General features: G+C 39.1%; 2 protein-coding genes across 3 annotated transcripts; one reads left to right on the top strand and one right to left on the bottom strand.

Moving 5' to 3' along the window:
- Nucleotides 1-3,898: 3,898 nt before the first annotated feature.
- Nucleotides 3,899-6,649, bottom strand: LOC130905815 (UPF0729 protein C18orf32 homolog). Its single transcript, XM_057819519.1, has 3 exons — nt 6,505-6,649; nt 5,914-6,117; nt 3,899-4,234 (listed from the first exon to the last, which is right to left on the bottom strand). The coding sequence occupies exons 2-3, from the start codon at nt 6,094-6,096 to the stop codon at nt 4,169-4,171; spliced, it is 249 nt and encodes an 82-aa protein (XP_057675502.1). The 5' UTR covers nt 6,097-6,117; nt 6,505-6,649; the 3' UTR covers nt 3,899-4,168.
- Nucleotides 6,650-7,049: 400 nt separating this feature from the next.
- rad1 (RAD1 homolog (S. pombe)) lies at nt 7,050-12,389 on the top strand. Of its 2 annotated transcripts, none has more exons than XM_057819196.1 (7): nt 7,050-7,159; nt 7,575-7,776; nt 7,895-8,006; nt 9,604-9,761; nt 9,826-9,926; nt 10,001-10,099; nt 12,021-12,389. In XM_057819196.1, exons 2-7 carry the CDS (start codon nt 7,582-7,584, stop codon nt 12,199-12,201), a joined length of 846 nt encoding a protein of 281 aa, XP_057675179.1. In that variant the 5' UTR covers nt 7,050-7,159; nt 7,575-7,581; the 3' UTR covers nt 12,202-12,389. The 2 variants fall into 2 exon arrangements, with proteins under 2 accessions (XP_057675179.1, XP_057675181.1); XM_057819198.1 differs by lacking the exon at nt 12,021-12,389 and adding an exon at nt 10,833-12,013.
- The last annotated feature ends 330 nt before the right edge of the window (nt 12,390-12,719 follow it).

Below are 12,719 nucleotides of genomic sequence, written 5' to 3'. Positions count from 1 at the left end.
CAAGATGGCATTAACATTATTAAGATTCTTTCTGTGAAAGTGATCCACGGATAGAAAGACTTGTAATTCTTAAAGGATAAATGTGAGTTTGTATATTGTGACTAAATATTGCCATCTAGTGTATTTGTTGAGCTTTCAGTAAATGATACTGTAGCAACTTAACTGTTCTGCCCAAATACATGATGGGAAGTGGTGCAACCATGACTGTGTGTGGTGGCTTCAAATGCTATATCTTCTCTGCATTGGGTACACTACAGGGTGTTTAGAAAAAGATCAACTCCTGTCATTCTTCCCCACGTCGCTTCCCACAATATTTATAGTTGCTGTGGGAGAGATGACAAAGCTTTTGCCAATTAAAAGTACGGCACCAATGAATGCTTGTATCTACTCCACTCACTTGACACTGCCTCTTATCTCTGTATATAAGTAAAACGGTGCCATTGTAGGCTGTTTGCGGCAATGCGCGAGTGAGTCGTACCGCAACTGTGTGATTAATTAAAAAAATTAATTACAGCCCGTTAACGCGATAAATTTGACAGCCTTACATTTAACAAAACAAAATAAATGCATTCATTTGGGATGAAATGCATAACTGATGCTACAACAATCTAACGATATACTGGCAAGCGGGGTGGCCAGTGGGGTGGCCAACCAATTTATAGGGGTGGCCATGGCCACTCCTGGCCACCCCCTGGGGGCGCCACTGTTTACAGGTCAGTTCCTGTTGATTTTGGGTTACTGAAAAGAACTGTCCCCAAATGAATAGGAAGTGACTCAAAAACAACAGGAAGTAACTTTCAAATGCCCTAAAATCAACAGGAAGTGACATGTAAATGCCCACAAAACTGGCTGTGAATTCTCTAGTTTCAGTGCTATTAATGACGCTGGATGTCCAGCCGGTCAAAATAAATTGGACGTCTAGCGCAGTCAATGGCAGCCAGTGAGCTAACGTAGACACTATTCTAATTGAAGATTTTGGTAGTAACCTGTTGGGTCCTTTTGTTTTGATTGGAATCAGTGACACCTTTAAAACAATACTTCGATTCTTGGTGGGAGCATATCAATGATTTTTTTAGGTATAAAGTAGTGCTGCAACGATTAATCGAATAACTCGAGTAATTCCATTAGAAAAGTGATTCCAATTAAATTTAGCTGCTTCCAATATTTGTTTAATTAAAGTGGCTTTGTAATAGTTTGTTTTGAAAGTGTTTGCATTTATTTTAATTGATTTGGGTGAATACACTGCCCTCTAGTGGCAACAGTGAATAAGGCATAACTCATTTCACATGACTGATTCCAGCTGCTCCTTGTTGAGACCAACATAAGCTAACTTTTTGTTTGAGCTCATGTTTTTTTTTTTTAATACGTTTGTGATTTAGTTTTTAGGTATATTGAGCCATTGTTTGTGGGAATAGGTGTTTGAACCGTTTGTAAAGAGCATTGTTAAAAAAAAAAGAAAAAGTTTGCATTTTATAGCATTTAAGCTTGTGTGCTTTTGCTATGTCAGTTAGCCAATTGTTCTTTTGAACTAAATAGTTCATCGATTAATCGACTACTAAAATAATCGATAGATGCAGCCCTAGTAGAAAGTATCACAAAATATTAGTTTTTCAATATACAGTGCCTTGCAAAAGTATTCGGCCCCCTTGAACCTTGCAACCTTTTGCCACATTTCAGGCTTCAAACATAAAGATATAAAATTTTAATTTTTTGTCAAGAATCAACAACAAGTGGGACACACTCGTGAAGTGGAACAAAATTTATTGGATAATTTAAACTTTTTTAACAAATAAAAAACTGAAAAGTGGGGCGTGCAATATTATTCGGCCCCCTTGCGTTAATACTTTGTAGCGCCACCTTTTGCTCCAATTACAGCTGCAAGTCGCTTGGGGTATGTTTCTATTAGTTTTGCACATCGAGTGACTGACATTCTTGCCCATTCTTCCTTGCAAAACAGCTCGAGCTCAGTGAGGTTGGATGGAGAGTGTTTGTGAACAGCAGTCTTCAGCTCTTTCCACAGATTCTCGATTGGATTCAGGTCTGGACTTTGACTTGGCCATTCTAACACCTGGATACGTTCATTTTTGAACCATTCCAGTGTAGATTTGGCTTTATGTTTTGGATCATTGTCCTGTTGGAAGATAAATCTCCGTCCCAGTCTCAGGTCTTGTGCAGATACCAACAGGTTTTCTTCCAGAATGTTCCTGTATTCGGCTGCATCCATCTCCCCGTCAATTTTAACCATCTTCCCTGTCCCTGCTGAAAAAAAGCAGGCCCAAACCATGATGCTGCCACCACCATGTTTGACAGTGGGGATGGTGTGTTCAGGGTGATGAGCTGTGTTGCTTTTACGCCAAACATATCGTTTTGCATTGTGGCCAAAAAGTTCAATTTTGGTTTCATCTGACCAGAGCACCTTCTTCCACATGTTTGGTGTGTCTCCCAGGTGGCTTGTGGCAAACTTTAAACGAGACTTTTTATGGATATCTTTGAGAAATGGCTTTGTTCTTGCCACTCTTCCATAAAGGCCAGATTTGTGCAGTGTATGACTGATTGTTGTCCTATGGACAGACTCTCCCACCTCAGCTGTAGATCTCTGCAGTTCATCCAGAGTGATCATGGGCCTCTTGGCTGCATCTCTGATCAGTTTTCTCCTTGTTTGAGAAGAAAGTTTGGAAGGACGGCCGGGTCTTGGTAGATTTGCAGTGGTCTGATGCTCCTTCCATTTCAATATGATGGCTTGCACAGTGCTCCTTGAGATGTTTAAAGCTTGGGAAATCTTTTTGTATCCAAATCCGGCTTTAAACTTCTCCACAACAGTATCTCGGACCTGCCTGGTGTGTTCCTTGCTTTTCATAATGCTCTCTGCACTTTAAACAGAACCCCGAGACTATCACAGAGCAGGTGCATTTATACGGCGACTTGATTACACACAGGTGGATTCAATTTATCATCATCGGTCATTTAGGACAACATTGGATCATTCAGAGATCCTCACTGAACCTCTGGAGTGAGTTTGCTGCACTGAAAGTAAAGGGGCCGAATAATATTGCACGTCCCACTTTTCAGTTTTTTATTTGTTAAAAAAGTTTAAATTATCCAATAAATGTTGTTCCACTTCACGATTGTGTCCCACTCGTTGTTGATTCTTGACAAAAAAATTAAATTTCATATCTTTATGTTTGAAGCCTGAAATGTGGCGAAAGGTTGCAAGATTCAAGGGGGCCGAATACTTTTGCAAGGCACTGTAGTAGTGTATAATACCCCTTATGTCCACTCTTAAGTTGTGTTAGTGTCCCGTGAAGAGAATTCCCCATTTATTAATGGCATCACTCTTCTGCGATTAACATCATACTAGTGGCAGGAAATTCAACTGTGGTAAGCAATTTTATTCTTTTAAACTCCTTTAAAATCAGATGTTGCAGTTTTATGAAGTACGTTTAGTGTAGTTGAGCATATTGTTTCAACTGTTAAAGGTATATATCAAATTAAGTCATTGAATTGAATCATTTCAAAAGGTTTATTTGTAAAATGATCTCATTAAGAATCCAATCATGTTAGCTATTATGCTAGCAAAGCTAGGTTGAGGACTAACTTTAGCACAAAACGTTTCCTCTGTTAGTGTCCAAATGGCACCCTATAAAAATGACCTATATATAATTTAAAATTAACAAATAAACGTGAAAATCCTTCAATTTAAAAAAAAATTACGTAAAAATGGAGCAAAAAAAGTGAAGATAACATTTTGAACTGAAATTTGAACCTAGATTTTGTGTTTAGGGTCCTGTTCAGCTGCTTGGACATGCAAAATACTACATCTGAATGTTTTGAAATGCCACCATTAAATATAGAAAATTCAGCATGACAGAAAATGACAGTGTGCTATTTATTACTTTTGAATTTGAGATGATGTGTATAACATTGTGAGTACCCCGTAAGCATTACTAATAGCAAGAAATACACATTGAATAGCCATTCTATACACATAATTTATTTCATCATTAGTTTGACACAGCAGTTAATTTGGATATAAAATGCTGACATCTCAAATATTAAACAATATTGTGATTAAATTAATAATAAACTATCTTTTCTGGAATAGTATGAATACAACATTTGGAAATATTTACAATTGTATTCATGAGAGGAATTACACATGTCAAAATGATCAGTCGGTTTTCTTATCGCCAGACACAGCAGATCCATTTGCTGTTACTTCTCCATTGTGCTTGGTCTGGAAATAAAGAAGGAATATGTTATTTTTATTAACTGTACTTCACCACATACAGTGGGGCAAATAAGTACTTAGTCAACCACCAATTGTGCAAGTTCTCCTACTTGAAAAGATTAGAGAGGCCTGTAATTGTCAACATGGGTAAACCTCAACCATGAGAGACAGAATGTGGAAAAAAACAGAAAATCACATTAATTGATTTGTTAAAAATTTATTTCCAAATTAGAGTGGAAAATAAGTATTTGGTCACCTACAGACAAGCAAGATTTCTGGCTGTCAAAGAGGTCTAACTTCTTCTAATGAGGTCTAACGAGGCTCCACTCGTTACCTGTATTAATGGCACTTGTTTTAACTCATTATCAGTATAAAAGACACCTGTCCACAATCTCAGTCAGTCACACTCCAAACTCCACTATAGCCAAGACCAAAGAGCTGTCGAAGGACACCAGAGACAAAATTGTAGAACTGCACCAGGCTGGGAAGACTGAATCTGCAATAGGTAAAACGCTTGGTGTAAAGAAATCAACTGTGGGAGCAATTATTAGAAAATGGAAGACATACAAGACCACTGATAATCTCCCTCGATCTGGGGCTCCATGCCAGATCTCACCCCGTGGCGTCAAAATGATAACAAGAACGGTGAGCAAAAATCCCAGAACCACACGGGGGAGACCTAGTGAATGACCTACAGAGAGCTGGGACCACAGTAACAAAGGCTACTATCAGTAACACAATGCACCGCCAGGGACTCACATCCTGCACTGCCAGACGTGTCCCCCTGCTGAAGAAAGTACACGTCCAGGCCCGTCTGCGGTTCACGAGAGAGCATTTGGATGATCCAGAAGAGGACTGGGAGAATGTGTTATGGTCAGATGAAACCAAAATAGAACTTTTTGGTAGAAACACAGGTTCTCGTGTTTGGAGGAGAAAGAATACTGAATTGCATCCAAAGAACACCATACCCACTGTGAAGCATGGGGGTGGAAACATCATGCTTTGGGGCTGTTTTTCTGCAAAGGGACCAGGACGACAGATCTGCGTAAAGGAAAGAATGAATGGGGCCATGTATCGAGAGATTTTGAGTGAAAATCTCCTTCCATTAGCAAGTGCATTGAAGATGAGATGTCGCTGAGTCTTTCAGCATGACAATGATCCCAAACACACAGCCAGGGCAACAAAGGAGAGGCTTTGTAAGAAGCATTTCAAGGTCCTGGAGTGGCCGAGCCAGTCTCCAGATCTCAACCCCATAGAAAATTTGTGGAGCGAGTTGAAAGTCCGTCTTGCCCAACAACAGCCCCAAAACATCACTGCTCTAGAGGAGATCTGCATGGAGGAATGGGCCAAAATACCAGCAACCGTGTGTAAAAAGCTTGTGAAGAGTTACAGAAAACGTTTGGCCTCCGTTATTACCAACAAAGGGTACATAACAAAGTATTGAGATTAACTTTTGTTATTGACCAAATACTTATTTTCCACCATGATTTTCAAATAAATTCTTAAAAAAATTAAAAAATGTGATTCTCTGTTTTTTTCCTCCACATTCTGGCTCTCATGGTAGAGGTTTACCCATGTTGACAATTACAGGCCTCTCTAATATTATCAAGTGGGAGAACTTCCACAACTAGTGATTGACTAAATACTTATTTGCCCCACTGTATTAATGCTTTAGCCTAGCCTACCTCCTTGGGTGTCACGTTACACTTGTCACCCATGGATGGGTCGCCGGTGCCAGACTCTTGCACTGCTTTTTTGGTCCAGAATGTATTGATGAAGGGTGAGATAAAAGGATAGAGGATGGGCTCCAGGAACCTTTTGTAGACCCACAACAGAACAGGGATGACAATGCAGGGGATGCACACCATGGCTGCAGCAAAATGAAGAAACTGCAATAGACAACATAAATCATTAACTCACTAACATTAACTCACTGACTGCCATCGATTGTAATCCAAGTTATTTAAACTGGAAGGACTGACAGTGAACGCTCATCTTAACAGTACCATTGACAGTGCTAGACGTCCAATTCATTTTGACATACTAGTATAATTATTGCCCAAATTTCAACTATATCCATACATTCGATGCATCCATACATTTTAATTCATGTTATTCTACCTTACATGTTTACTTTTACGTGTTGTTGTTAGTTTTGCGAGTATTACGTCATAAAAATATAAGGCTAATGCTAAAGTCACTGATATTTTCATGATAAAATTAGGTTTGACGGCTAAATAGTTAAGTTAATCGTTTATTCGCTTAACAATTCTCACCTTTTGTTGATAAAAACCCCACAAACAATCGTTTTTAAACGATGTATAGGGTGAAGAGAAAACTAGACGCTACGCTATGCACAGGAGCGTAAATATCACATAAATAATGATAGATGTTTAAGGCGGAGTTAGTGGCGAAAGTAACTGGCGGCCATCTTGCCTCAGAGTACTTCTACGGTGGATTCTATTTTGGCAGATGTACGGTGAGTAATTTTCTCCTCTAAAACATTCATAACTTGCTGAAATGCTGACAAATTTACAAACAGTTTGGTTTATATCAAAACGAATTAACGTGGCGTAAAAATAATTAAAATGGTATAAAGTTTAAATTGTATTTACCGCATCTCTGAAGTGTAAGAAAAAAAATAATCTGTTTGAAAATCAGTCAAAAACTGAACAATATAGCTATTTCTAATTACAAGCATATGTTTTGTTTGCTGAACAACTCCGACGCAAAATGGCCGACAAGCGACGATGTGTGTCCACATTAGCTCACACCGCTAATCAAAGTCTAGTTACATATATATGACATCTATGCGCAAGACAACTTCCTCCGCAGTGGAGGAAAGCGGAAGTAGAAGAAGAAACTGGAGGCGGCACATGTAGTGCGCCTTTCTCACATAAACAGTTCAAAGGATGTCTGAATTTTAACAATGTGAGTCATTTATACGATTTCCGTGCTCATTATGTTGTAACAATACAATATTTAAAATATTTCTAAAGTATCTTGTGGTAGTTGTGCCTGAAAGCACCTCCTACTACACTAATAAAGTACTTGAAAACAAACGCGAAAAGATGCTACGAGATTGATTCAAATTGCGTGTGGTTTTACGAGCCCGTTATGTTTTTCCATTAAATTGTAAGGTTAAATTGCAAATATTAAAATGGAGAAGTTCATCCCTGCTAAGAAATCCTGTTTATGCATGTCTCTGAATCAGCAAGACCAGTAATAAAGCACCACAGGTCCAGCATAACATTTCTGGATTTGTCAATTATGGTGGCTCATATCCACATTGCTGTCCTTTTTAGAAACTGTCTTATATCTTTCAATTATGCTTTTCTTTTTCCAGCATCGCGATGCCACTATTGACTCAGCCGCAGGGTGACGATGAGCAATACGTGCTGGTGGCCAGCTTGGACAATGTACGCAATCTTTCCAACATCCTGAAAGCTATCGCCTTTAAAGACCACGCCATCTTCACCGCAACACCCAATGGCCTCAAAGTCACCGTGGAGGACTCCAAATGTCTTCAAGCCAATGCCTTCATCCAGGTTTGTTTGCTTTGGTATTTTAAAATGCTCGTGGTATCAGTGAGTATTCAACAACTGAATATTCACTCTGGTATCGACCATCTCTAGTGCTAACTTGACTGTTGGCTTTACATGTTAGGCTGAAATCTTCCAGGAGTTTACCATCAAAGAAGATCAAATCGGATTGCAGATTAACCTCACGGTTCTGATGGATTGTCTCAGTATTTTTGGAGGAACTGCAGTACCGGGTGGTGAGTTGAAAGCTGCAAATACAGTATGTCGAGTAGTCTAACTCGAAACAGCAATTTCTGGAGAAATTACGATGGGGCTCTTCTGTGGTAGATACAGATCTATCAGGTCACTCATTCCAACAACTGTACACGATGACAACCAGGGGACAATCGCTCTTGCCAAAAATCCTGTTAACAGACAGAGATCCAAGGACGTAGACATAAAATATCATTTTATTAGATCTACTGTGAATCAGGGAAGCGTAACATTGATGTATTGTCCAACGGATGACATGATAGCTGATATCATGACAAAACCTGTAACAAAGTTAAAATTGAAGAAGTTTGACAGTGTTATTTTTTTAATTTGAAATGTAAAAGTTCATTTGTTTTGTTAAAAAGGCCATCAACATGAGAACAAGTGGGGGTGTTGAGAGAAATGGTGGGAGAAATGTTTTGTATTCATAAATGTGTCCTCAGTTGATGTTGAAATAATGTTCCTATTGCTTGTTATTATTGACATATTATCTTTTCACCACAAGATGGCAGGATGGGACTTAATTGTCTCAAGTGCTACTTTTATTACTTCTTTGTGTTTGACTTTGATTACTTTGATTTGTGGGATTGCCTGTGAAGACAGCAATGAGAGAGGATGTATCAGCATGTCGATGGAAATTAAACACGCTAAGTTTTGGCTAAAAGACAACTTATTCTCCGTCAATTCTTCCTACGAATGCATACCTGTTGATTTGGGGACATTTCGGGGACACGTCCTGTTGATATCGGGTCACTACCTGTTGATTTGGGGACATTTCGGGGACACGTCCTGTTGATATCGGGTACTTTGATACGTAGACGTACATTGCCATCAATGGCATTGACTTGCATATATGTCAATGGAATCCAAGTACATTGGCATCAATAGAATCAACATACAAGGTCGTCAATGGCATGGATGTGCATAGCCCTCATTGGCATCTTTGTACATGGGTGTCAATGCAATGTAAAAGCCATTGGAAATGAATCAGAAATTTGGACGTACATGGCCGTCGATGGCATGGACGTTCATGGCTGTCAATGGCTTACTTGGGCGCCAGTTGAATTTCAATGGGCTGTAATGGCAAATGGTAAAAAAAAAAACAAGAACCTATGTTTTCCTTCCATAGAAAATGAATGGGAAATTTAGACGTACATGGCTGACAATGGCATCCCATTAGAAATGAATGGGACAGTTTTTGGCGAATTTTGGAGGACCCGTAAATTTTGCCAAATTATGTATACAATTTTTATGCCGCTTACATGTGTAAATTATGTGATTTGGTCAAAAATTTAAGGACAAATAGCGTTTTGAATTTTTGTTCTTTTGTCAAAAAACCCGCGTTTATGGGCGAATGGAAATTTTTGGGGGGGGGGGGTCACTCGAAAAATTCTTTGTCGTGTGAAAACTCTGGTCACTTTGATATTTGAACAGTGAAATGGTTTCGGCTGTGCAGCACGCCGAAGAAACGCCATTTAAAAAAAAGAATTTTACTGTATGGGCCTTTGCAAGACCCATATAATTACAATATATAGACTAGTATACAGTTGTATTACTCTAATCTGTGTGTGGACGCTTTAGGTGCATCAACCGCCCTGCGATTGTGCTACAAAGGCTACGGTTACCCCTTGACCCTGTTCCTGGAGGAGGGCAGTGTGGTGACCGTTTGCAAGATCAACACCCAAGAACCCGAGGAGCCGATTGACTTCGAGTTCTGCAGCAGCAACGTCACAAACAAGGTTAATTTTTACAAAGTATTTTACTGTCTGCTGAATACATAAAGGTTTTTTTTTTAAATGATAGGTTATCCTACTGTCTGAGAGTTTGAAGGAGGCTTTTTCTGAACTGGACATGACCAGTGAGGTGCTGGAGATCACAATGTCCCCTAGCCAGCCTTACTTTCGGTACATACTTGAAACTATTAGGCATTTTTTCCCCACAAAATAGCATTTTAATATGTCGTTTGTTTTCATGTCAGGCTGTCGACATTTGGCAACGCCGGAAGTGCTGATTATGATTACCCTAAAGATTCCGACATGATGGAGCTGTTCCATTGCACCACTACGCAAAGTAACAGGTGAGTTTGCATGAAGTTCAGACTGAATTCATTGACTGACGTCCGATCCATTTGTACTGACGCCTGGCAGTGTAGTCACTAACGTGTTACTGTAATCTGATTACCTTCTTTCAGTAACAAGCAATCTAAAGCTTTCATTTTTCCAAACCAGTAATCTGATTAAAATTGGTTTCCTTAGTGTCTATGTGTTACTATTTTGTTATTGCCTAATAATGTATGTAGAATGCAGAATATTGTAGTCATTTACGAAGAGCATTTTGAATAGAAAATGTTAGAAAGGTTGTCACTACAGGTTCGTTTCCATGGTAACCGCTCATAGTGACGTCCTGTTTAGGTCTCGAGTCACACAAGCTAAGTGTTTCGAGCCGAGTGCAGCCACCTGTTGAGTAGAGGAGTTCCAAAAAATCGATTATCACAGGCATCGCGATTCGCACCGAACGATTTGATTACGATTCATAAAGGTTCAAAAACGATGATTTTCCCTCATAACTTTATGGTAGCCGCTTGTAGCGGAACGAAATTTAAGACACGTCTGCCGCCCGTGCACCGTTAACGGGCGCACGCACGTTATGATGGATGCTGCCGGTTACTGAGAGTTTTACTCCTTTCTAAAAGACTGGAAAATAAATTTGTGTATGAGTCAGGCAGCGACCCGGTGGTTGCGCTTTTGTGCGCAAGTTATTTTTTAGAGCAACAGGGGAAGAGAGATAGTTCGTTGCTCCTTGTCTTTCAGATGTCCAGCAGTAGTTTTAAGGCATTTGTATTGAAAAATGTCCTGTGTTGCAAAGACCGGTGTGCGTCTATAAGAGGTGAGTACACGAATCCTCTAGTACTGTTTAGCCTTTATTGTTGGTTGTTTTTGAGATGTTAATAGTTAGCGCCGAGCGCTAAGCTAATGAGGTAATTCGTTAACGTGTATTTCATGTGCAGAACGTGTAAAACAATGATTAAGTACAGCGGTAACACTACAATCATGCGAAATAGTACAGAAAGCTGTGAAAACAAAGTATATTGGTTAAGTCTTATTTCTAAACACACTTTGTTTCCATATAATGTGGAATTCAATCCACGTGTGTACTTTTTTTTTTTTTTTTTATTGTCGAGAGAAATAAGTCCTCCCTTTAAAATGGTTAATGTTTTGTTCTTGTAAAAAAATAAAATAAAAAGAAGCTTAAGGGCAGCTTTTTGTTGTATGGACATGTTTCCATTGTTCCTGTTGAATCATTAGGATATTTTGAATAAATAATAGACATAAATTAGTTTGGTTACTTTATTAATTAGCAATGAACGATGCACCGATAATCGCGATCGTCAATATCGTGATCACCGTTCAATATTCGAATCGTGGAGTGCCTAAGATGGCACACCCCTAGTGTTGAGATGGGCGAGGGAATGTTGTTGATCTGTGTGCGTCCATAAATGTATTTTCCGTCATTCTGGAGGGTTCCAGCGATAGGTTGGAGCCGCTACATGCGCGGTCATTTCGTAGCTTTGCCGTTGCAACGGCGGGTAGTCATTGTTGCGAGCATTGTTTACATCATATTCGTGTTACACATTGATGCCATGAGGTTATGTGTTCCTTCTTGAAAGGGTTGAACAGATATGTTTATGTCGCTAGTCATACTCTGAAAGCCCGGCAGCGTAAACTTGTGACGTCACCGCCCTGCGACGTCAACAACAATGGCGACCTGCTAGTTAAACTAATTTTCCAAATTGTATAAAAACGAAAACATCAAGAGGGGTTTCAATATCAAATTATTTTAACTCATAATGTTTATCTTTTCGGAACTGTATGTCTTTCTATCCGTGGATCCCTTTAAATAATTCTTTCCGTGTCATTCCCCAACCAAAATATTTCTTGTGTGAAATGTTATTAGATCACACTTGTGTTTACTACATGGTTTTTGATCGGTCCTAACAGGTATAAAATGGCTTTGCTGAAGCCATCCACCAAGGCGCTGGCGTTGTCTTGCAAAGTGTCCGTGAGGACGGACAGCAGGGGTGTCCTGTCACTGCAGTACATGGTGCGCAACGATGACGGACAAATTTGCTTTGTGGAATATTACTGCTGTCCAAACGAAGAAGTGGACGATGAGGACTGATTGGACAAAGCGGGTGCAACTTGACTGAACATACTCATTCCAGCACTCATATTTTCTGAATTCTCACCGTTTCCAAGATGTATTAGAATGAATGGCTGTTTTTTTGACCGTTCAAGAGATTGTTCATGTGCATTTTCAAATAATAAAACGTTAATCATCACATTTGTCCTCTACAGGGTTTGTGGGTCATTAAAAATATTAAAAAGTAAAAGGATTTTGTAAAAATTCAGGCCTTAAAAAGCATTAAACTAAATGTTTGAGGGATAACAAATTATGCTAACGGTTAAAAACAAACTGATTACATTATTAGTTTGCATGCAATTTTCAACTCAACACTGGTACTTAATGATAATTACAACAACATGAATGCAGCGTAAGCCTTTTTACTTTTTTTGATGGATTTGTGTCAAAAATGTGGTCTATCATTTTAATATCACTTTCTCTAGTATTTCATAGCACCTTTAAGTCAAATGGATATGTTGAGTGACAACTTTAACATCTAAAAGAACTTAAGCGAC

This window comes from Corythoichthys intestinalis, chromosome 17 (genome assembly GCF_030265065.1).
Source record: "Corythoichthys intestinalis isolate RoL2023-P3 chromosome 17, ASM3026506v1, whole genome shotgun sequence".
Classification (NCBI taxonomy): domain Eukaryota; kingdom Metazoa; phylum Chordata; class Actinopteri; order Syngnathiformes; family Syngnathidae; genus Corythoichthys; species Corythoichthys intestinalis.
This window is presented reverse-complemented; position numbering and strand designations above follow the sequence as displayed.

What these genes read in the sequence shown, in the direction of transcription:
- LOC130905815 (XM_057819519.1), bottom strand. Translation starts at nt 6,096, where the DNA reads ATGGTGTGCATCCCCTGCATTGTCATCCCTGTTCTGTTGTGGGTCTAC. An exon ending in GTAACGTGACACCCAAGGAG is followed by an intron (nt 4,235 to 5,913) that starts GTAGGCTAGGCT and finishes CTTTATTTCCAG; the next exon opens with ACCAAGCACAATGGAGAAGT.
- rad1 (XM_057819196.1), top strand. Translation starts at nt 7,582, where the DNA reads ATGCCACTATTGACTCAGCCGCAGGGTGACGATGAGCAATACGTGCTG. An exon ending in AAGCCAATGCCTTCATCCAG is followed by an intron (nt 7,777 to 7,894) that starts GTTTGTTTGCTT and finishes TTTACATGTTAG; the next exon opens with GCTGAAATCTTCCAGGAGTT. An exon ending in CCTAGCCAGCCTTACTTTCG is followed by an intron (nt 9,927 to 10,000) that starts GTACATACTTGA and finishes TTTTCATGTCAG; the next exon opens with GCTGTCGACATTTGGCAACG.